At 44.4% G+C, this 25,326-nt stretch overlaps 1 protein-coding gene across 1 annotated transcript; it reads right to left on the minus strand.

Annotated features, from left to right (window-relative positions):
- On the minus strand, window positions 1–24,873 carry ERICH6 (glutamate rich 6; the record flags this gene model as incomplete). Its single annotated transcript, XM_046641919.1, has 13 exons — window positions 1–264; window positions 6,120–6,348; window positions 8,785–8,940; window positions 10,374–10,459; window positions 15,666–15,811; window positions 16,685–16,755; window positions 17,400–17,557; window positions 18,493–18,606; window positions 21,280–21,396; window positions 21,519–21,574; window positions 21,870–21,932; window positions 24,640–24,731; window positions 24,833–24,873. Coding segments are annotated over 13 exons (1,593 nt in total), but the record flags the coding sequence as incomplete, so codon positions are not given.
- Window positions 24,874–25,326: the final 453 nt, after the last annotated feature.

Here is a 25,326-nt window from a genome sequence, read left to right on the forward strand (position 1 = left end):
CTAAATCTTCTCGTTTATTATAGCTGCTATGGTGGTTATGGTGTCCTGCCTCATGCCGGAGTTGTGGCAGAGGGCGAGGAGTCTCACAGCAAGGCAAGAGAGGTAGGCAGGCTGCTGCAGCCTGTCCCACGCCTGGCTGGAGGGGAAGAGCGCGCAGCCCTCCAGCTTATGGAACAGGCGCCGGATCTTGATGAGACTGGCCAGCAGGAGCAGGTCGTCCTGGTTCAGGTACCGGAGCACCGGGATCTCCTCCGGGTTCTGGAGCTTTCCAGCAAAGACAGAGAGAGAGGAAGCTCAGGGTCCGGGAGAGGAAACGGTGCCCGCGGCCCCGGGGAGGCGGGAGCTGCGAGTGGCGGCCGGATTCGGGGCAGGTTCCCTCTCGAGTCTATCTATCTACAAACGGGCAGTGGTGTTACTCTAACCTGAACGGGGAACGAGCCGAAATGCTGAGGAGACCCGAGAGACCAGAGCAGCCCAGCCCGAACAGAATTTGGCTACTTTCAAACGCGTATAGTTTCCTTAAGTAACTGAACCCGCACATCCTGAGGGCACGCAAAGATGCTGCAAACGCCGCCCCTGCCCTGGGAAAGGCCCGTCGGGGAGGCGTGGCGCGTGCTGGCCGGAGGCTGGGAGGGCACCGAGGGGGCAGCCTTCCTCAGAGAGGGGAACCTGAGCTGGGTTTTCGGGAAGGACCCAGGATGCCTACGGCTCCTTTCCTTCTCCTGAAACGTGCCCGCCTCCGGGAGGCCATTCCACATGAACCTCTCCATGGCCCTTCCTCGGCCTCTGCTCCCCGCTTCCTCGCAGCCTTTGGGGATTCAGGCTGATGTCTCCTTGCAGCCGCAGGAAAGCGGCTAGATCTGTCAGGCCAGTCCTGCCTGAGGTGTTTCCAGTCTGCGGCCTCAGGACCGGCCTCCGGACCAGCCTCGGAGGGGCGCTTAGCCTCAGTGGGCCGGTGGAAGGCAAGCTGAACTACTTGCGCAAGCAGAGGGACCACCTAGCTGCAACTCACGGCATCCTTCTGCACTTTCATCCCTCCTCCCATCGGGAGGGAGGAAGGGGGGAGGAATATGAGATGGATGGATAACGAAGAATGGATCTCATTTTTAACCTCCCTGCAATCCCAAATCCCATAAAAATGACAGAAAACTTGTTTGGAGAGTAAATCAATATGGTTCTAGGAAATAGGAAAGATTTTTATCCGCAGGAACAATCTTAAGGAACTCCTAAAAATCAGAAAGCAGATGGGACTGCTATATCCGTGTAGAGAAATGACCAAATGAAACCACTAAACCCCAAACACACCCATTCTGAGCTCACAGTCAAGGGCAATGAGAAGCAGCAGGGCACCGAGGTGAGTATTAGCAGGACCCGGTGGGAGGGCCCCTGGCCGCCCTCTGTGAGCCCGCTGCCCACAGGCTGGCTGGAAGCCTGGCCCTGGGCTGGCCACCTCCCCTCACCAGCACAGCCACTTCTCCACAGTTATCCGAGACCAACGTCAGTGAGCAGAACACACGGGAAAACGGGGATTCTCAGTACAAAAGTGAACACACAGCCAAGAATCGCCAAATATCCGGGGGAATTTGAGGCCCTGGAAGAAAGGCCCTGGAGTTCTCTCTCAGAGACACTAACACTCACAGAAACAGAATGGGCAGCCAGAGGAAGACTTGAGAAAATATAGTTAACATTCTCTGAGGGATTTGAAAGAATTATTGTTGTCGAGGGAAAGAAATAACTAGAAGACTTGGAAGTTAATTCTATGCATATAGCGAAAAAGATATGTTACCAGTTTGACAGTAACCATTAAAATATAACGTATTAAAAGATTGAATCTGTGAGGTTGAGGAAAGCAACAGAACCCAGTGGTAGGCTGTTTGCAAGAGACACATCTAACTCAAAATTACGTAAAAAGGTTGAAAATGAAAGGATAAAAAAATGTACCTAGCAAATACTAACTTTTACAAGAAAGCAGGTGCAGCAATTTAACAGCAGGTGGAATAGCAAAGACCATTAATAAAGAAATTTGGAATAATGCATAATTGATAATGTTAATTTTTTTGTCAAAACCCAAAACCCTCAGTGATACACTGAGTCACATCATGGGCACAGCTGAAGAGCCAGTCAGGGAGGCAGGAGATGGAGCCGGCACGGGCGTGGAAGGAGCCGCTCACAGGGAGACCGCTGACCTCTTTAGCTTCCTAACCACAGAGCTTCGAGACACAGAAAGCAAAACCGATAGAAACAGTAGGAAAAACAGACAAATCCACAATCTTATTGGGCAACATTCACACATTTCTCAGGAATAAACCACCACTATAAAAAGGATATAGAGAGAAGTGTGAACAGAACAATTAACCATAGACAATAATATACTTTTGGGGGGGTCAAATATACACAGAACAGTCATAAAAATTATATAATCAACCACAAAGAAACTATCAATACATTTTAAGCAGCAAGGAAAAAATGCAAGCTGTACTCCATGACCATTTAGAAATTAACAAGAAAAGGATAGTACATTTTTTACCTATTTGAAAATTCAGTAACTACTGAGTAGAAGAAATCAAAATAGAAATCATAACCTGTTTAGAGGTGAGAGGAAACCAGAACTCTACATATCAAAACCTGTGGCATAGGCCAAAGGCCCTCGAGGGCCAGGGCCGAGGGGGGATGGAGCTGCCGTTTTCACAGGATGGGACCGTGGCTTCTACGCTGAGTAAGACTGGAAGTCACTGGGTGGTTTTGACCAGACTTATGTTTTCAAGTATCACTCCAACTATTGTGTTGGAATAGACGTAGGGAAGAGCAGAAGCAGGGAGAGTCATTAGGAGGCTCGTGTAAACGAGCGAGGGAGCAGGCACAGGAGGCAGACAAGGCTGACAGGCTTGGAGGATGTGAGGAGTGTCAGAGTCTGGCGATACACTGGAGGCAGAGTTGGCAGCACTGCAGATAATAGATGTGGGGTCGTGATAGACGGGAGGATGACCACTCCAAAGCTGTGGGCCTGAGCACCTGAAAGGAGGCAGCTGCTGTTCTCTGGGATGGAGAAGACTGAGGGTGGTGCCAGCTCGCAGATCTGATTTTGCTCTGTTAAGTTTTTAAAGCCCTCTTAGACACCCAGATGGAGATGTGGGGTTGGACCCGAGGTTTACAAGTCGAGTACATGGAGGACCCACCGGGAGAGCAGACAAAGGTGACCAGCATGTGGACAGTGCTTAAGAACCAGAGGCTCGGGGAGGTCACCTGGAAGTGAGTGTAGACAGACAAGAGGAGCCCAAGGAAGCCTGGGCCCCTCCACGGGGAGGAGAGGGGAAGTGAAGGGAACCTGCAGAGAAAAACGAGAAGGAACAGCCCCGAGGTGCAAGGAAAATTGGGGGAGAGCAGTGTCCTGGGAGCACAGAAGCAACGCTGCCAGGAGGAGGCAGTGAGCAGCTGGTCCAGGACTGCCGAGAGGCCACTGGATTCAGCATGAATTAGCTATGGGACATTGGAAATACTGGGTAGCAATTAAAAATAAAGTAGACAGGGGCTGGCCCCATGGCATAGTGGTTAAGTTCAGTGTACTCCGCTTTGGTGGCCCAGGTTTGCGGGTTTGGATCCTGGGGGCAGACCTACAGCACTCATCAGCCATGATGTGGCGGTGACCCACATGTAAGGTGGAGGAAGACTGGCACAGATGTTAGCTCAGGGCTAATCTTCCTAAGCAAAAAAAAAAAAAAAAAAGTGGACAAATATGCTTGGAAATGTATAAATGGAAAAACCTTTAGTACTTGTTAAGTAGAAAACAAAATCAAATAGAACCCTACTAACAGTACAATTAATACAGTATAATCCAATTTTTATTGACAAAGATGTATGTGGGGGCTGGCCAGGTTGCACAGTGGTTAAGTTCGTGCACTCCACTGTGGTGGCATCCCACATACAAAATAGAGGAGGCCTGGCATGGATGTTAGCTCAGTGACAATCTTTCTCAAGCAAAAAGAGGAAGACTGGCAACAGATGTTAGCTCAGGGCCAATCTTCCTCACCAAAAAAAAGAAAAAGAAAAAGAAAAAGAAAGATGTATGTGAATAATTTATGAAAACAAAGAAAAGAGAAATACACAATAAATTTTGGGTGGTGATTTCCTTTGGAGAGGGGGCAGAATTGAAGGTGGAATCTCATTGTTTTACTCTTTATTTTTCTATATGATTTGAATCTTCAAATATGACAATGTGATCACATGTCACTTTTTAGTTTTAAAAAACTCAAAGGGTGATCATGAGGACAAGGACAATGAGAAAGGTAAAAACTTAACAAATTCTTTCTTTTGCATCAAAATGCTCTTTTTCTGATTAGAATTCATTTCTAAGGAGGGAAGGGTGGAGAGAGCATTTTTTGCATTTTTGGTAAGAATGCATTTATCGGGAGTGTAATGTATCCAAAGGAGGCTATCTTGCATATTTCTAACTGACAAAGAAGCTTGTCTGGAGCCTAACCAGCTGACTGCAGTGGCCGGACTGGCGGAAAGCAGCTCAACCAGAGCGGGGCACATGGCGGACTCTCACGCCCGTGGCCAAACCCGCAGTCTCCCTTTTGTTTGGCGTTTATGAGACATTCCTGCCCATGCTGCATATGGAGGTCAGATTTCCTCTTACTGAAAGTATAGACTTTTTAGAAGGTGAAGACACCTTCAACTTTGGAGCGGTCTCTTTCTTTAATAATTGATGTGGAGCCGGCCCCATGGCCGAGTGGTTAAGTTCGTGCACTCCACTTCCGTGGCCCAGGTTTTCGATCGTTCGGATCCTGGGCGTGGACACGGCACCGCTCATCAGGCCACGCTGAGGCGGCATCCCACATGCCCCAACTAGAAGGACCCACAGCTAAAAAAGATACAACTATGTACTGGGGGGCTTTTGGGAGAAGATAAATAATGATAATAGTGATGATGAAATGAAGGTCCTCAGAGTTGAAGGGGCTTGTTCAAAGCCACACACTAGATATGCTGTCTGTGTGCTCTATGGGTACACACAGATCTCTGTTTATCTCTCTCTACATCTCTCTGTATTTCAGCTCTGCTGAGGTCTAGTTGACAGACTCCGCGTCCACACTGAGCCGTCCTTTCCTGAGTACTCAGTCGGCTCGAGCGCCATGCCAAGTGCTGTACATTCTCACTGAATCGTCACAGCAGTCCCCATGGTGGGCATCCTGAGCCCCATTTCATAGACGGGGGAAGTCAAGTTCACCGTTGAGCTGAGTGGCAGGGCTGAGGGGCCGAGCTACCTCTCTGTGAGCTGAAGCCCGTGCTCTTAACCATCGTGCAGGGCCGCCGTCACGCAGAGTGCACTCTGGGCCGTGTCCTGGCGGGCAGAGGAGTCAGAGGCTCTGGCCGCAGGGGCTCACCCTCCAGTAGGGGAGGCAGCCATGAGGGCAAGGAAGGCCACAGGCTTGAGCAAGCACAGAGAGGGGGGAGTACACAGACAGCCCGGAGAAACTGGGCCGAGGGCTCTGAGGTCCAAGAAGTGTCTCCAAGAAGATGGGGCTTATGCTTGGTCTTTTTTTTGAGGAAGATTAGCCCTGAGCTAACATCTGTGCCCATCTTCCTCTATTTATATGTGGGACGCCTACCACAGCACGGCTTGATAAGTTGTGTGTATGTCTGTCCCTGGGATCTGAACCTGCAAATCCTGCACCGCCGAAGCAGAGTGCGCAAACTTAACCACTGCGCCACCGGGCTGGCCCTGTATGCTTGGTCTTGAACATGGTTAGACGTATGCTTGGTCTTCAACATGCTTAGAACCCAGGGCTTTCTACTGTGGCATGGAGAAAACAAACGCAATACAAAATCCTACAGCCAAACCCCCAAAGCAGCACTCCTCAGCCACCGAGTAAACACTCAGAGAATGTGACCCGGATCCAGGACTGAACTAACAGGAATATCTGAGGAAGAAGAAACAATTCATAGGGCTGCCTTAACTACATATGAAATGCACTATGGGTTTGTTTTTTCCTTGGACTCCAAAATTCTTTGTGGACGGTAGCTTACACACAAATATAATCGACCGGTAATAACACTAACAGAAGTTATGTTACTCTTATTATTCTAAATGCTTTAAGTTGCTTAAGGCAAGACGCACCCACCTTCACTTTGGTGCCGACGCTGATTCTTGCCTGTTGGCCCATCGCTAGAAAAGTGATGGAAACCTTGTCTTGTTCTAAGATGCGAACGCCGACATAGTGGTTCAGAGCCAGAAAGACGGGTTTAAATGAGACGAAGTGGGAGGAAGCGACAGCACTGGACCAGTTCCAAGCCCTCACTCTGTTGCCAGCTTGATCCGAATATTGACCTCCCAAGATATTGATGTACACCCTGGGCAGAAACGAAATTGGAAACCATCAACAGTAACAGTACAAGTCAACCTTGAAACTGGCCCCGCCACTCACTGTTTAGGCTGGCCAACAGCGTGCGGATGGTGGAAAACCTCAGGAAGTCTTAGGAGTAAAAACACTGTGACTGAATTCTCTACTAATTTGAGGTACTGGGTGCAATTCAAGACCTGTTGATAAACCAACATGGGTCCAAGGGATGGAACCAGGTAATAAAGGAGTCCGGAAAATTATGTGCTGAGAAGGATGCCGAGGAAGCCGGGGAGGTTTAGTGTGGACAAGAAGAAACACAGGAGAGCAGGCTATCCCCTAAAGAGGGGAGAAGACCAGGGCTTGGACTGGCCTCGTGTCAAAACGATGACCAGCAGGTGTAAATTCTGGGGGAGGCCGACCTGGCCTCAGGATAAGAGGGCTGGTTTCTAACAGCACCCAGCAACCGGGCTCCAGGACTCCTTCTAGGAGGCCTCTTGTCAGGGCTGGGTGTGTGAGGAGAGGCTCGGGGGCAGCTCTGAGGTCACGGGTGGAGAAGAGCTCTGCGACGGAGCAGAAGGTGGAGCTTAGACCACCCGGCGTGCTCAGTCTCTGAGCATGGCCAAGGCCACATTTTGCTACGTTGCACACCATTCAGCTGTGCATGGTCTGAGATCCAGTGGCAGCAATGACTGCCATTCCACTCAGTTATCTCCTTCTCCTGCTCTCTCATCCTTTTCCAGCTTGGATCTCCATCTCTTTCTTGAGGACAGAGAATAGGAACAGTTCCAGGTACATAGACAGTTGCCTTAGTTTGATAGTGAAGTGTTTCTTTAAAGCTGGATGCATGGGCCATGAGACCCCCAAAGTAAGATGACTGACCTCTATTTCCCAGTGTTAGTGGCAGTAAACTAATAGCACAAGGACAAATGAGAAATTGAGGGGATTATCCTATCGTAAATGGGGAGAGGGAAAGTTAGTTTTATCTTGACACATGGGTGACAATAACATTTGGCTAAAATTACTTAGATAAATGGTTTATTTAATAAGCATTCTTTGAGTGTATACCACGTACAGAGACATGCCATGTAGTGGCAAAGATTCAGGGTGAGCCTTCAGGGAACTTCAGTCCAGGGGGGGAGACGGGCTCGCTAGACAAGAGGCAGCCAGAAGGGGCCATGAGCGTATCAAGGAGTCGTCTCAGAGGGCCCAGGAGTTCAGCTGGCAGGTCAGGGGGCTTCACTGGCAAAGGGAAAGTTCTAGAAGCCGATGAGCATCTGGTGACAATTAATGTAGTGCCCCATCAAATGTAATACACAATTGCCATTGAACCCTGAGGCATTAGGAGAAATTCTCCAATATCCATGGGGGTAAAGATTTGACTACTGCTTTGGTCTAAAAAACACAGATAGCTCCCTATGTGCTAACTCTCTCCAGTACTGGCAGAGTGTCTACACTTTGTCGGTTATTGCCAGAGTTTCTCCAGATAAGATTGTTCTACCTGTAAATAATTTAAAGGGAGTGAATATCTCTTTCTGAAAAGCCCCAAAAGTTTACATTGTATTTGAAGTTAGAACCCAAATCGCCCTTTCGCAGGCTAAGTGAAATAATACAATGTCACAGAGGGTAGGGGTGGGTAGATCAAAGTGGGCTTAGGATCCTGAGCTCTCTAGGGATTTTGTGTGTCTGTCATTGTTGTTGGTTGTGGCTCCAGGAAGCTCACCCGTTAGGAGTACATCTCAAACGACAACCACGCAGTGCAGCAGTGGCCGCCGCAAATCGCTTCCACAGACAAGGCGGAATAACACGCTCAGGGCACGGGCTCTACAGAGACCCCAGGCTCAGACCCCAAACTCCCAGGGGGACCATGCAATTTATTGAAAGATCTTTTTTCTAACATTGAAATTGTATAGTTTATATTTTCTTGCTGTTTACAGAAAGAATATGATGAGCTTTGTTTTGTAGGGTTGCCTGAGATTTTCCCACTGAGAAGCATATGGAATAGCATAAATCACAAATTTCTCTGAGTTGAACATCTAAAAACCACTAACTTAAATAAATCTTCTTAAAGCCATTTTTATCACTTAAAAGGAAAAATAAAGCTTCCAGTTATAAGATGAATAAGCTCTGGGGATCGAATGTACAGCATAGTGATTTTGGTTAATAATCTACGTTATGTACTTGAAAGTTGCTAAGAGAGTAGACCTTAACTGTTCTCAACACAAAAAAGAGATGGTAATGGTGTGACATGATGCAGGTGTTAGCGACAGCTATGGTGGTGATCATTTTCAATATACAAGTGTATCAAATCAACTCATTGTACACCTTCAACTTACACAATGTCATATGTCAATTATATCTCAATAAAGTTGGAGAAAAATAAAAGGAAAAATAAAATTTCGCAAAACCCGAAAAACAAAATGGCAGCAGGAGAAACCTTGAGGCCTACCAGACATTTCCATTGGGATGATAGCAGGAACTTCTGCCAGAAGAATCCAGCACTGCCAGGATCGCGGGGTTAGTGGGCATGTCTTCTTGGACTATACAAGTGAAACCATTTGTCTTGTTGGGCACTCGAATGATGGCCAGGTTTCCAGATGGATAGCTGAGGTCAGATAAGGTCATTTGAGTTGTTCTAATGGTCCTTGACTACTCTGGGAATAAATTTAATTTATGAGAGAGTCCTCTGAAACTATAAAGTATTCTGAAAACGGGAGGTACTGATATTATAAGAGTATTTTATGTTTTTTGTGTGGATCAAAATATATTCATGAGACACAAAAATCCTTAACAAAATACTAGCAAATGGAATCTAGCAACATATAAAAAGGATTATGTTCCATGGCAAAGTGGAGTTTATCCCAGAAATACAAGGTCAGTTTAACATCTGAAAATCAATTCATGAAATATATTATATTGTGGGGCCAGCCTGGTGGCGCAGTGGTTAAGGTCGCACGTTCCGCTTTGGTGGCCCGGGGTTCGCCGGTTCAGATCCTGGGTGCGGACCTATGCACTGCTTGTCAAGCCATGATGTGTGGCTGCATTCCACATATAAAGTAAGGGAAGATGGGCACAGATGTTAGCTCAGGACCAGTGTTCCTCAGCAAAAAGAGGGGGATTGGTGGTGGATGTTAGCTCAGGGCTAATCTTCCTAAAAAAAATAAATAATAATATTGATAGAATAAAGAGCAAAACACCTGATCATCTCAACAGACACAGAAAAAGCACTTGACAAGATCCAATACTTTTTCATGATAAATGACTCAAAGAACTAGCAATAGAAGGAACACTCTCAGCCTGATAAAGTGTCTGGGAAAAACCCACAGCTGACATCATTCTTAACGAGGAGAGACTGAAGGTTTCCCCTCGAAGAAGATGAGGAACGAAACAAAACGTCCACTCTCCCCACTTCTCTGCAACATTGCACTGGAGGGTCTAGGCAGGGAAATTTTGTGAAAGAAAAAGAAATGAAAGTCATCCAGACTGGAAAGGGAACAAGTAAAACTCTCTCTTTTTGCAGATGACAAGCTCTTGTACATAGAAAATCCCAAGGAGGCCACAAAACAACATTCTAGAACTAACAAAAGAGCTCAGAAGAGTCGTAGGCGATAAGGTCAATATATGAAAATAAATTGTATTTCTATACACTAGCAGCGAACATTCTGAAAATGAAATTAAGAAAATAATTCCATCCGCAAATATCTCTATACTTATTGCATGTTATATACAAGATACATACAATATATATACATATATAATATATATATTTATTGTATAACGTTATCATGTAAAGTGGGAAAGTTAAAAAATATGAATAACTAGTTGAAGAATTGATTTTTAAAAAGTTATATATATATATATACTTGCTCATAGAAAAAAAGGAAGGAAAGATACATGAAAGGTGTTAACAGCTTTTCTCTGGGTGGTAGGGTTTGCAGGTAATATCTATTTTTTCTTTATGTTTTCCTATGTATTTTTCCTTTATCTTTTTGTGAAGAAATAACCCTGACAGGAATAACTTGTTGAAAGAAAGGATACAATATCTGCGTTGTCCCATCTGGAAACGAAGTCAGAAACTTGCTCCCATGTTTGTAATTCTTCTCTAAAAGCTCATTCCTCACGATCTACACACCACAGAACATAAAAGGACACTAACTATTTTGGATGCAACACACTAAGGACAACACACATCCTTTGCTTGCTAGACAGTGAGACAAACCAGCTCCTAATTTAAATCTGGGGCCTTGCTTCAGCGACAGGGAACAATCCTTAGGAATCGTTAATGATGGTCGCTAACCCCTGCAGATAACTTGATAAAAACTTTCCAGAAGAAATCTGACATTACATGTCTGTTTGAAGGGTTTTTTAAAAAATTTATTTATTTTTAGTTTATACACATATTATTATAAAAACAAAAGAAGATAAAAACCAGCCCCAGGAGAATGGAAATACCCTATTTGTATTTGTAAGATCCACACACGTCCCAGTGCGTGGTTGTAGTCCAACAACTTTCATTTGCTTATAGTAGTCCATTGTAGGAATTTATCACTATTCCTTTAACCATTCTATTGTGAATGGATATTTGGGTGCTTTCCAGTTAGGGGCTATTATAAAAAATGATACTGTGAACATTCTTATGCACGTATGCTGGTACCCAGTTCCTCTCGATATTATACCCAGAGGTGGAACTGCTGCATTCCAAGAGATGCCTGTCTCCCACTTTACTAGATGATGCCAAATGATTTCCAAGCTGTTGTACCAATTTACATCCCACTGGAGGCGTAGCAGTGACTGTTGCTCTGATCCTTTCCAACGCTCAGCTCCAGCAGACTTTACATTTTTTTTTTTTTTTTTTTTGCCGATATGGTAGGTACGTACTGATCTCTACATGTGGTTTTACTTTTTCTTTCCCAGGTTACTAATGAGGTTGAGCATCTTTTCATGTGTTTATTGACCATTTGAATTGTCTCCTTTGAGAAGTGTCCGAGTTTTTTTGGCCCATTTTTCTATTAGGTAGACTTTCTTGCGTGTGTATGTGTGTGTGAGGAAGATTGGCCTTGAGCTAACATCTGTTGCCAATCCTCCTCTTTTTGCTTGAGGAAGATTGTCGCTGAACTAACGTCCGTGCCAGTCTTGCTCTGTTCTATGTGGGACGCTGCCACAGCATGGCTTGATGAGCGGTGCTAGGTGCACACCCAGGATCCAAACCCGCAAACTCTGGGCCGCCACAGCAGATCACACAAACTTGACGGCTATGCCACCAGGCTGGCCCCTTAGGTACAATTTTTTTTATGCTGATCTATAAAAATTCTTTATACATTTAGGATACAAGACCTTTGCATGTCATATGTGCTGCAAATATTTCTCCTTTCTTGGTTTGTCTTTCACAGTTTTAATTTTAATTTATCAAATCCTTTATGGATACTGTTTTTTTTTTTTTTAAAGATTTTACTTTTTCCTTTTTCTCCCCAAAGCTCCCTGGTACATATTTGTATATTTTTAGTTGTGGGTCCTTCTAGTTGTGGTGTGTGGGATGCTGCCTCAGCGTGGCCTGATGAGTAGTGCCATGTCCGCGCCCAGGATCCGAACCTGTGAAACCCTGGGCCGCCGAAGAGGACAGCGGGAACCTCACCACTCGGCCACAGGGCTGGCCCCGATACTGCTTTTTTTTTGTTGGTTAGTAAATCTTTCCCTAACCTGAGATAATAAAGCTATTCTCCTAGATCAAAGAAATCTTTGTAGTTTTGCAGTTCACGTTTAGGTCTTTAATCCACTTGGAACTGATTTTTACATACAAGGAGATAGTGGTTCCAATTTCATTAAAAAAAAATATAGATACCCTATTATCCCAGCACGCTGTGTTGAAAAGATTTCCCTTTCTCCATTACTGTGCAGCGCCACTGCTGTCATAAGTCAGCTGTTTCTGTATGCATGAGTCTGAGTCTGGCCTCTATTCTGTGTCATGGATTTCTTTGTTTATCCCCGCCTCAACTTTACACTGTCTTAATTACTACAGTTTGTAAAAGATCTTAATGTCTGGTAGGACATGATCCCCTCCGCCCCGTCGTCTTCTTTGAGAGCATCTGGGCAATTTACATTCTTTATATTTCCACATAAATTTTAGAATCGACTTGTCAGGACCTCCCTTCCCCCAACAAACACAAATATACAATCTTAATTTTAATTACAATTGCATTGGATCTATAGATCAATTTGGGAAGAACGTCATCTTTAAAATATTTAATCTTCCGCTCCAGGACCATTATTAGGTCAAATTTGTTCAATGTGATGTTCAAATATTCTATTGTATTATTGCTTTCTTTTTGGTCTAATAATCCTTCTAGTTATTGAGAAAGGTAGGCTAAAGTATCCCATTATGATTATGGATTTTAAATATTTTCCTTTTACTTTGGTGAAATTTTGCTTTATATATTTTGAGGCTATGTTAATATGGAAAAATTCTGTAATGTTCTATCTTCCTGGTGGGTTAACCTTTATCTCTGTAAAGTGGTCCTCTTTTTTTCCAGTGCTGCTCTTTAGAATTTTCGGGATATATCATTTTTATTTATTTACATTTAATCTTTTTGAATCCTTATATTTTAGACATGTCTCTTGTAAACAGTATATGGTTGGAATTTTTTCTTCTTCTTTTTTTTTCTTTTTAAGGATTGGCACCTGGGCTAACAACTGTTGCCAATCTTTTTTTTTTTTTTTTCTGCTTTATCTCCCCAGACCCCCCCTGTACACAGTGGTATATCCTAGTTTCATGTCCTTCTAGTTGTGGGATGTGGGATGCCGCCTCAACGTGGCCTGATGAGCAGTGCCATGTCTGCGCCCAGGATCCGAACCCTGGGCCGCCGCAGCGGAGCACGCGAACTTAACCACTCGGCCACGGAGCCGGCCACGGAATTTTTTCTTTTAAAAAAAAATTGTCCAATAGTCTTTATTAACTGGTGTATTTAGTCTGTTTACACTTAATATAGTTACTGACATTCCTTGATGTTTTCCATTTGTCCTCTCTTATATGTTTTTCTTTTCCTTTATCCTTTCCTGTCTTTTGGGGGGGGGTATTTAAAATGTTGTTCTATTTTTTGCTCTATCTTTACTAGCTTGGAAGTTATATTCTCTGCTCCTGTTATTTTTCTGGCTACCCTAGAAGTTTCAGCAAGCAAACTTAATTTATCAAAGTCTGAAGTTAAGCTATGTATTTGCCCTTTTTCCAAACCAAGGACTTTAGAAAACAGCAATGGCATTTAGCCTCCTTCCCATTCTGTACTATTCTGTCATGCAATTTTGTTCTAGACTGCTTTTTGAAACCCCATGGGCCATTATTATTATAATTATTATTGTTTTATCAGCCAACTTTTAGTTTACTCCATATATACCATATACCACTTTCTTTGCTCTTCACCTTTCTAGAATCTCAGACTGTCCAACTACATAAACCACAGTCTTTAAAATTTCCTTTAGTGAGGGGCTACTGTTGATAAACTCTCTTTGTTTTTGCCAGACAATGTCTTTTTGGGGCACATTTTCTTGAAAGATATTTTAAGTGGGCGTAGATTTCTAGATTGACTATTTTCTTTCAGCACAAGGAAGACATTCCACCACCTCCTGGCTTCCATTGTTGCTGTTGGGAGGTCATCGGATGGTCTAATTCTTCTCCTTTAAGTGTAAATGGAACCTTCCGTTCTCTGCTGCTTTTGAGATTTTCTTTTTGTCTTTGGTGTTCTGCAGTTTGATTATGATATGTTTAGGGTTTTTTCCTTTTTAATTCACCCTGCTTGGGATTCAGTGGGCTTCTTCAATCTGTGGATTGGTCTCTCATATCTGTTCTAGGAAATTACTATCCATTATCTCTTCAGATATTGCCTCTGCCTGATTATCCTTCTTCTCTCCTTCTGGGGTTTTGAGTAAATACATTTTAGACTCCCCATTTCATACACTCTCTTCTATATTCCTAACCTTTTTTTGCCCCCATGGTGAATTTTGATAATTTTTTTTTACATTTCTTCCAAGTCATTAGTTCTCTCTTTAGTTGGTCTAATTTGCATTTAACTCTCATCTTCTAAGTTTTTAATTTCAGTTGTTTTCTTTTCACCTCTATAAGTTCATTTTTTTTCTTTTAACACCTGTTATATCACTTTATAATTTTCTATTCCCTCCATATATCTTCAAGCTGATCTTTTATTTTCATAAACATAGTTAGATTACTTCAATTTTCAAAGTCTTTGCAGGTCTTATTGGATATCATTCCTCTTGGTTTTCAGTTGTGTCTGAGTTTCCTTGTGTTCTTGATTATTTTTCACCATGTGCTGGAATTGAACTTGAAAGATAATTTGTAGGAGTAATCTGAGGGCTAGATGAGTGACCTTCCTCTAGACACGGTTTGGATTTTATTTCATCAGGCACCTCAGTTCACTGCCACCCCTTAAATTCTGTATCACCAAGAGAAACAAGCCTGGTCTCAGTAAGTTAATTTCTAAGAATCTATTCTGAGAAGCTATACTTATATAAAAATAAATTTATACATAAAGATACTCAAAGCAATATTATTTGGTATTAACAAAAAAATTGTTAATAACCTGTATGTCCAATAAAAGGGGAACGGTTAAACAAACCAAATGAAAAAGCACATAGATATTAAAATGATGTTAATGTAAGCTATATAATATCATAGAAAATATTTTTATAATTAAGTTAAGAAAGATAAAAATTACATATATAATATAACTAGAAGTGTGTTAACAAAAACACATGCATAAAAAAAGACCAGAACAGTGCTGACAGAACTTTTAGTGACCATAAAAATGTTCTATATCTGTACTGCAAGATGGTGACCATTAGTCACACACAGCTATTTAGCACTTGAAATGTGGTGAGTGTAACTAAAGAATTACATTTTAAATTTTATTTAATTTTAATTATTTTATATTTAGATAGCCATGTGTAGTAGTTGCTACCATATTGGGTAGTGCAGATCTAGAAAATATTGAAATATTAGTAGTAATTCTGGGGAAGTGCTTTAGACTTTTGGTGATTTTCTCTCCTTCTTTTTAGTTTTCCAAGAGTCCCAAATGTTCCTTAATGTACAATTATCCCATTGTAAAGTAAAAAGGTTTTAACCAAAATAGCCCCCCATAAAACGTATGTACAGCATTGTTAGAAAGTCCAGTAGAAGTTAAAAGGCCAAGTCTGTACCCATTCTTTTTGACAAATGGTTAAATGTGTCCTGTAGCAAAACTGTTATACTCATTATGACAGCTTTTATAATTTTAGGTAAAACTCATCTTTAAAGAGTAGCAATTGAAAAAATGACAAGCTCCTTACCTTTCCACACGCTATCCTGGAATCACAACAAACAATGGATACGTCTTTTTGGTCTAGTTGGAAATCAAATAGTCTGTCATCACTTGGCTTTTTTTCTGGAATATCCGCGGAAAGTTGATAAGAAATTGTTTTTAAGTGCTTTGGATCTAATGGGAAAAGAATCACAGGAAAGTAAATATATGTTTTAAATTTTCCAAAACCTCTCTTCTAAAATGAAATTTCAAACCCTATTACAAACGCATTGATTCATCAGACATTTTTTTAATGGGAGAAAAATGAGGATCTTCCTTAAAGTGAAGGCCTTCTTTTGTTAAAATATGAGAACATTCCTTTGTTAGAAGAAAAATGATGATTTTCATTAAGTGGAGTTTTCTGGCCTTATGTTTAGTAGGAAACAGTTGAATATCAAGGAACTTGATACTAGGATTTAGTTTGAGAAAAATATGTATAAATGTATCTTCCCTCTGCATTTTTTCAGTAGCTCTGAGTGGTAGAGGAGGAGCCCAGTGTTCAGGAAGTGCAAGCAATTTACCCCAAATCAGACAACCTATAAAGGAGAAAACCAAGGGTAGAAATCTGGAACTTCTGATTCTAAAATCCATGCTCCCTCAGTTGTACCAGTACCATAGCTAGACTGGCCAGCCAGCCGATGGAACCTATAGGTGAAGAAAGGCATCTGATTCATTTTTGACAGATTTTCCACATTCCAGCTTGGAAACAAAACGGAATGTGTGTTTAGTGAGACAAGACAATGAACTCAAAACTCTTGGCAGCCATCTGGAAAGTGCTCTCTAGACGTTGGTGTTTATTTCAATCAATAACAATAATGAGCTGAAGACTAAAAACTTCAAAAGCCAGATTACTGAAACACCGGATTTTCTGAGCCACTTTGACTGATGCATTGACTGAAATGAAAATTTTAAATATTATTTTTAAAATATGCCAATTTGAGATCTTGGTCAAACATAGGAGCTTTCTGATGTACAACCGATCTATCACATCAGCGCTGACGAACTTACCGTCTTCAGGGACATTCGGCTGTTGAGTTGCTATTATTGAAAGATGTTTGGCCATTTGTCGCTCCTGTTTTCTACAAAATTAAAAAGTAGGATACATAAATCTGAAAAGTGTTTGAAGCTTAAAACAGCATACTATAAATTTTAACTATTTAAATGCCATCCCTTGTTATTTGCATCTGTTGGGACCTGTGAATCAGTCATGGAAGAAGTGTGCCTGGGTTGCTGCTCTGTTTAGCGGACAAATTTTTCTGATTTAGGAATTCTGAATTGCCCTGGGAATTTTGGATTGGTAAATTTACACTTCACTTATTTATTTTTTTGTGAGGAAGATTGGCCCTGAGCTAACATCTGTGCCAGTCTTCCTCTATTTTGCATATGGGATGCCGCCACAGCATGGTTTGATGAGCGATGTGTAGGTCAGTGCCCAGGATCCGAACCTGCGGACCCCGGGCCGCCGAAGTAGAGAGTGCAAACCTAACCACTACGCCACTGGGCTGGCCCCGGTAAATTTATACTTTAAATCAGTGTATTCACTGAGTTTCCGAATCTCATAACATCCACCAGGAATTGTAATAGGTTGGCTTTGGCCAATTTTTATTTCTTCACTGGGAACAAATGTTCAAAATGATACATTTTGAGAAAACAAGGCTCATTTCACAAAAGGCTCTCTGCTGCAGGGGGCCCTCTGAGTCTCAGGGCCGAAGGCGCCAGTTACCTCCGCAGGGCTTTCTCCTTTGCTTTGAGTCTGTCCGTCTCACTGCCATGGGCTGCATGAGGGTTGATGCAGATCAACTCGGCTTCAGAGCTTGGGATGTTTTGTTTTTCCTCATAGATGTAGTCCAGCAGGTTTTGGAAGTAATCGCAACAGGAGGCCTGAAAAACAGGGAGGTTCTTTTCATCTCATCAGTCCCAGGTGAAGGTAACTGAAGAAAAAAAACCAAAAGCGGCTAACGGGGTCTGGATAACAACCTATCATAATTTTTTTGGTAACAGCTTTATTGAGACATAATTCACATACCATATGATTCTCCCATTTCAAGTGTACAGTTCAATGGTTTTTAGCATATCCGCAGAGTTATGCAACCATCACCACAGTCAATTTCAGAACATGAAACCTGTACCCATTAACAGTTGCTCCTTATCCCCCTCTTGCCCAGCCCCTGGCAGCGCCTAACCTATTTTCTGTCTCTATAGATTTGCCTATTCTGACAGTTCCTATAAGCAGGATCCTACAACATGTGGCACTTTGCGACTGGCTTCTTGCACTGAGCATAATGTTTTCAAGGTTCCTCTATGTTGTAGCATGTGTCAGTATTTCATTTCTTTTTATGGCTGGATCATATCCCATTGTGTGGATACACCACATTTATGTACCTGTTCATCAGCTGAGGGACATTTGGGGTCGTTTTCACTTTTTGGCTGCTATGAACGTTTGTGTACAAGTTTTTGTGTGGACATAGTTTTCAATTCTCTTAGGCATACACCTGCGAGGGAACTGCTGGGGTAGCTTTTTGAGGACCCGCCAGGCTGTTTTCCAGAGCGCCCACACTTTTTTGTCTTCTCCTTCAGTAGTGATGAGGGTTCCAGGGTCTCTAGGTCCTTGCCGACACTTGTCGTCATTTGTCTTTGTGACAGGGGGTGCGAAGTGGTGTCTCGCTGTTGTTGTGATCTGCATTTCCCCCACGGCTAGCACAACTCTTTTCAGAATGGCAACGCATGGGAAAGATGCAGGGAGAAATACTGGCTATGTTTAAAAGCAGCGGTTAAAAATGACACTCTTTCCTCAGTAAGCCTGCTCAGGAACTTACATGTTCTGTCCACTCAGAGCCACTGTAGTCGGCGGAGACGTCCACATTGGAAAGAAAGGTTCTTAGATCGCTCCCACAGAATTCACACTTGGGCGACAGCTCTTCGTCTTCTTCCTTCAGAGAGGGGCAGACAGTGAAGGCGTGCCCGCAAGGAGGCCCAGAGCCTCTGAGCGGCAGGAGCCGGGCTCTGGCAGGGCCAGCAAGCGTCCAGCAGGACGGCGGGGGCTGGGGGTGGGGGTTGGGCAAACCTGCTTGAGAACTCCTTCAGACCCCCAGGGGGCTCCCCAATAGCTGGTGGGGAATTTTGGGGGGCTGAGAGCCTCTGTGGAAAGGCACCACGCCAGCAAGACCTGTAGACTCCAGGAATGAGATATCCCAGCTATCCAAGGGCTGGGGAGGCCCGAGGGGGCTGGGGTGGTGTTTTGAGGGTCTCTGTGGGTACAGTTCACAGGACACAGCTGAGCCCTTCAGGAGCTGCGTGAGTCCTTGGGGTGCCTCCTCAGTGCAAGGAGAAAGTTGCAGAAATGACTTTACTGTTGACCCTAGAGTTCCTTGTGGGATGGGGGGATGCACAGTGTGTAACCAGATGCAAGAGAAAGGATCACACACACTAGACACTATGCAAATGGTCTAAGGGGTTTGAGTACATAAACTCTCTAAGAAGTGGCAGGTAAGAAAAGGTCTCAAGTTTCTATGTAGGCCACCATTTACAATGACCAACTTCTAAAGGAAGGTGGAGTCCTTTCTCAAGGGGAAGCCCAGGTTGGGGCTCTGAGTTCTCCTGTCTTGCTGTGAAGGCAACTCAGGTGGGGTGTGGGGAGAGCAGGAGAAACAAGAGGGAGACCGGGAGCTGGGGGCTTGGGCGACTCCGTGCGGGGTTGATGTGCTAGGACCACGTTGTGACAGGAGGCGTGGCTGTGACTGCAAAGGCCCCTGGGCTGGCGAGCGGCCAGGCCTCGGCACAGGCCTCCAGGGAAAGACCCAGATGGCACATGACTTGCAGGTCATGAATGCTACCAGGGCACCTGTTTGCCATGGAGCCCATCCTCTGGGACTGGCAAATTGGCCACTGTGGGGACAAAGAGCGACTGAGGCGGCCAGTGCAGCCAGGCACTCACCACCCCAGAGTAACGTGCAACATCTTTAGGCCCTTGAAACACATGACGGTCAGTAGTGCCTAGCACTGGAAGCAGGACACTTGGGGAGGAAAGCCTTGCCATGGAGAGACGGTGGTGAGGGATCTAGGATGGCTACCAAACGACGGGGCACGGCAGAAAGCGGGCTCGGCAACGCCAGCCTGTCTCCCCCCTGTTCCATACGAGGGTCTTAGTAATGAACTCCTCAGCCCATGGTGTCTTCAGCCCTTCCCTGGTGGATGGTGGGCGGGGGGCGGGGTGTGAAGCAAGGTGGAGATGCTTCAAAAGACCCTGAGTGGGGTGGAATCTGTCCCTGAAGAGGGTGTGGCTGGAGAGGAGGGCTGGCCAGCCCCTGAACTATTCTAGTGTGAGGCCTCATCTCAGGGGACCCGAAGGATCTGCCCGAGATGCGGTGCAGGAGGACCCAGCCCTGCCTGCTGCCAGTGCAGGGACCATTCCCCGGAAGAAAGGCCACAAGGCCTTCCCCATGTTCAGGCCCATCTCTGGGTGTCAGGGGAAGAAAGCTCAAGAAACGGCCCTGGACAGAAGCCTTTGTGGTTCAGAAAAAGGAAGGTGGTGTGTTTGAATAAAGAAAGCCCTTCAGCCTGAAGAGTCTATGAGGTGGCCGTAAAGTTTAGAACCCCGGGCGAACATAAACCGTCAGTGTCGACTTGTATTACATTACACGATGTGTTTACGGGGTGGCCCACGTTAGAACTGCAGAGTTCCACGTGCGGCAGAAAATGGCAATGAATGCCGACCAGCTCAGCACGCCGCACACCGTGTGTCACGCCTCCTCCCTCGGCCGGCGTCTCATTTTCAGGGGAGAGGCTGCGCCTTTAGAGGAAGCAATCCGGGGGTCCTGACCAGGGGAGTGGGCAGCACCCCCCACGGCCGTGCTGTCCAAGAGTGGAAATCATCACACCCCAGGCATTCCCCCGCCACTCTGGGCCGCAGGGATGTGCCATCCTGCTGCAAGCCCTAAGGTGACCTTTCCCTTGCCCATCCGGCACAGGCATTAATTGGTAACTTAACCCGATCAGACACGGCAAACGTTCACCTAGGCTTCCAGGCTTTATGGCCGCTGTTATGGGGTAAGTTGGGTCCCCCAAAAATAAATGTTTAAGTCCTAACCCTGGTGCTTGTGAATGTGGCCTTCTTTAGAAACAGGGTCTCTGCAGACGTAATCACGTTCCCATGAGGTCAGTTGGGGTGGGCCCTAATCCCGTATGGCTGGTGTCTTTGGAGTACAGGGACATTTGGATGCAGAGGCACAGAGAATGCTGGCACACCTGAGGCAGAGACTGGAGTGATGCAGCTGCAAGCCCAGGATCGAGGACCAGGACCAGGCCAGGAGGAGCGGGAGGACGCGCCCTGCAGGTGGGCTTGCTGACACCTTGATTTGGGGCTTCCAGCCTCCAGAACCCCGAGACACCAGGTTTCTGTCATCTTAAGCTCTCAGTCTGCGGTGCCTCGTTACAGCAGCCCCAGGGGCCTCACACAGCCACCTCAGCACTCTTCCAAGTAATGAGCTCTTTGCTTGTTTTTTTTTCTTTTTTCAGTATGTTCACTGTCTTTTGTACAAATCATCCTGTGGCTTTTCACATCATTTATTACAGTAAAAGTTAAAAAATATATGAATTAAAATCACCTTGAACTTAATGTCTAAATTGGAAGTCTCCCGTTTGAATGCCAGAATGGACGGAGGCCCGATGCTGGGTAGTGTTCTCAGAGAAGGCTCGAACAGTCTTATAAAGTCTTGCTCAAACTAAATTTGAAAAAGAGAGAGAAAGAGAAAATTGAAGATTGAACAAGTGATTTTTTTTTTTTTTTTTTTTTTTTTTTTTACTATGAGCACAGGGTCTTCCTGAACTGATAAACATTTCTTACCTCCAGCTCACATAAAATATTTAGATTTGGCTCTTCTGGATTAATTACCCATTTTCCTGAAGAGAAAAGGATAGATTTAGAGGGAAAGTGAAAAACTTCGTGCAGAGTATTGCATTTTCTCTAGTTGAGAGATCCTAGCCCGTCTTTCTCTCTCTCTCTCTCTCTCTCTCTCTCTCACACACACACACACACACACGTGTGCGCACACGCTGTTTAAATGCCCTGAAACCCCCCTTCTCACCACCTCCTTGCACACATTCTCAGGGGGTGGCCCGGCCAAGTGCAGGCGGGTCCCTGGGGCGGGCGGGCTGCCTTTGGTAGCAGAGAGGAGGCCTCCAAACACCTATTTACCTCTTATCTGAGCAGGTGGGTTTTCAGGTTCAGGCTCCCTCATCACAGAGGGCAGTTTCTTCCCTGTGAAAAGGGTGTACGTTTGTCATCAATCCTGACAAAGTAGGAAAGAAGTTTAATATAAAAGAAAATATGCCTCTTGGAAAAATAAGTACCCTTACAGTGTTGGTTTTATCTTTTCATGTTTTGCCTTTCCCAAACGACATTTTATCAACAATAAGGAACCAAGAGAGGAAATGCCACTGATGTATCACATTTAAAATCTTTCCGTGTTCCTTCCCGCTCCTGGAACACGGCACGCACGCATCTTCTAGCTGATCAAACCACGGTTTGCAGACCCTTTTGTTTTCTGCTTTTTTAAAGTACTATTCTTTCCACCTGGTGTCTGTCATTCTGGAAAAGAGTGTTGAGGTGCAAGGGTGCGGGGGTTCCATTTCAAGACAGTGACCTAAGCCACCGGGACTATTCCAGGGCCACGCTGGAAATGGGCAAGGCGGCCGCCAGCACACCAGCAACTCTGAGTAAATGTCTAGAAGATTTCAGTGAGTAAGACCGGAATGATGAAAAACCAATCAGAGAAACAGGCAACGGGGCAGAGCCGAAGGGAGGGGCTGCCCCATTTCCCCAGCACAGCCCGCAGCAGCAAGGACTGCTGTAGGAGAAAGAGGGAGGCTTCAGAAGATGACGCTCTTCCCACGTGGGCTATCTGAAAACATTTTAAATACGTTGGAGGCATTGTGTCCAACAGAAACGCTAGCACAAGTATAAAAAGATGAATGCACAAAGATTTTCATTAAGGCATTGTTTGTTACAGAGAAGAGCTCAAAACACAAAACCAAGCCAACCCACCAACCCTGCAATATCTAGGCATCAGGTTATTACTTGAGTGACAGTGACTGCATGTAATACTACAGAGTCGTCTCAAAGAATTAGACCGATCTCTCCTGACATGGAAAGACATCCATGATATGCTGCTAAGGAAAATCACTAAAGGAGAGAGAAAACTGCCATTATTCACTGGAAATGTGATTGTCCAGCAGACTTGCAACTGGCAAACTATTAGAATTAATTAGAAAGTCAGCAAGGGGTTCTGATACAAGATTAATGCATAGAAATCAATAGTTTTCCTACACACTGACAATAACCAATTAGAAAATATAACAGGAAAAAAAGATCCCAATTTTTACGTCAAGAAAAGACTATAAAATACCCAGGAATAAACTAATAAGAGCTGCAGATGAGTCCTATATGAAAAAAAAAAACACTATAAAAGAAGACCTGAAGACAATGGACAAGTTTGCTAGGTTCCTGCTGTCACAGACGAGGTGCCTCCAGTGCTCGGAGGCCTGAAGAGCAAAGCGAAGCCCAGGCTGGCGTCCATTCCTGCAGACGCCTCGGGGCCAGAAGAGGAGCGGCCGTCACAAACAGCTGTCGAGCCTTTCCCAAATGAAGCAAGCGCTGAAGCCATAGCCAATCAAATAATTTCCTTGCTGGGCTCCTGCGTCTATTCTACCAAAACCACTGCCCTAGTTCTCGTCGGTGGAGCGCCCCAACCACTTCCTTTCTGGTGCCGCCTGATTCCAAACCGTGTTCACTCGAATAAACTCTTAAAAATTTGCAAATGCCTCAGTTTATCTTTTAACACTGCAAAGCAAGACCAAAGATTCAATTTGTCAATTCCATCGAAAAAACCCATCGGAATTACACTGACTCAACAGATTAATTAGCATCTTTTTAATCTCTGGTTCACTTTTATGTTGGATTTTGTCACTCCTCTGGGCAAACCTTCCAGTGACTTCCCACTTCATTCCCATTGAAAGAGATCTGGTCCTCACTGACTCTTTGACCTCATCCCCCAGGATGCACCTCCTCACTTACTCCAGTGCAGCCACACTAGCCGCCTCCTTGTTCTAGAAGGAGGCTCTTGCTGTGCGCCGTGCGTGGGACACTCTTCCCCCAGAGACCATCGTGGCTCGCTCTCTGCCTCCTGCAGGTCTCTGCTCAGACAGCCCAGCCTCCCCGTGAAGACTTCCCAGAGACCTGCGTAGCTCACACCCGCTCCGCCCAGCATTTTCCGTCTCTTTCCCCGCTTTTTGTCCCGAGCACGAACATCACCAGATGTATTACATATTGACTTATTTTGTGTGCCATTTACTCCACATCACCTCCACCTCCCTCCATTCCACAGAAGATCACTGAGACGAGCGTTTTGTCTGTTTTGTTTGCTGTTTCTTAGAACAGAGCTTGGCCTATGAGAGGTTCTCAGCGACCACCTGATGGAGAAGTGATACAACACACAAAAAAGGTCAAAGTTGAAAGGAAAGGCTATTCATAATGATTACTTCTGAGGAATATGCTGGGATTAGTTAAAATTTTAATGTTTACACTATATGTTTCTTAATATTTTGACATTTGAAAAACAGCATACATATATTACTTCTATAATAAAAAATAAAGATAATGTATCAAAACATAATGGTAGATTATTTCTTGACGTGAACATAAATGCTACCATTTATTAAAGATCAAGCGCCAAGGAGTTTAAATATTTCATCTCGCTTTGACCTTCATAACAATCCGGGGATGGAAGTACTATAATTGCCAACAGAGGAAGCAACTGAGGCTCAGGAAGGTGAAGGCCCTTGCCCAGTCGTCACAGCCTTGGCTGGTGTGGGGCTGGGCCTCCAACCGAGCCCCCCGGCCACCCACCGTGCGCTTTCCACTGAGCAACCCCACCTCCCAGCAGGAGCTAAGGGAGCGAAGCACTCACTCTGCTGCTTTTTGCTAGACAATTCTCGAAGCCAGCTTTCTTCTGTTTGTACTGATATCGGAATTCTTGAATAAAAACTGGGAAAGATACTCCTGAAATTTAGACAAAATGTTAGATTTGAGGACCCCTATATAGTTGTTAGCAGTTCCTCGAAATATAGTACATTTAACAGTCAATTAACAAATATACATACCAGATCCGGATTTCTGTTTTCTTTGAAATATTTTCTTCCGTTCATATCTCCTCAGTATATTCAGGCCCAGTGTGTTTACATCATATCTGTTCTCTGGAAAATACTCCTTTCTGAATCCCAGGGGTTCCCAATCCTGTATTATTTCCCTCAGGGAGTAAATTACTACCACTCTGTCTGCGCATGTGTGATGGTGGTGGCGGTGGTGGTGGCAGTGATGGTGTGTGTGTTTAAACATTTACTTGAATCTAACGAGAACATATTGTTCATTTTAAATAGGTTAAACACAATCCAAACTCTTTCTCCAGGGCTGAAGTTGAATGCACTGTAGCTAAACAGTCGGGATTCTTTCTACAAGTGGTTTAACGAGTTGAGTTATCATCAACACGATGGGAAGGCAGGAACTTACTGACTTCTACCAGTGAAGATGACTGTCACGGGCAACAAGTGAGCAATAACTAGTGCTTTTCAAGTTCCTTTGCCGCTTTGAATTTCAA

Source organism: Equus quagga, chromosome 1 (assembly GCF_021613505.1).
Source record: "Equus quagga isolate Etosha38 chromosome 1, UCLA_HA_Equagga_1.0, whole genome shotgun sequence".
Taxonomy (NCBI): Eukaryota; Metazoa; Chordata; class Mammalia; order Perissodactyla; family Equidae; genus Equus; species Equus quagga.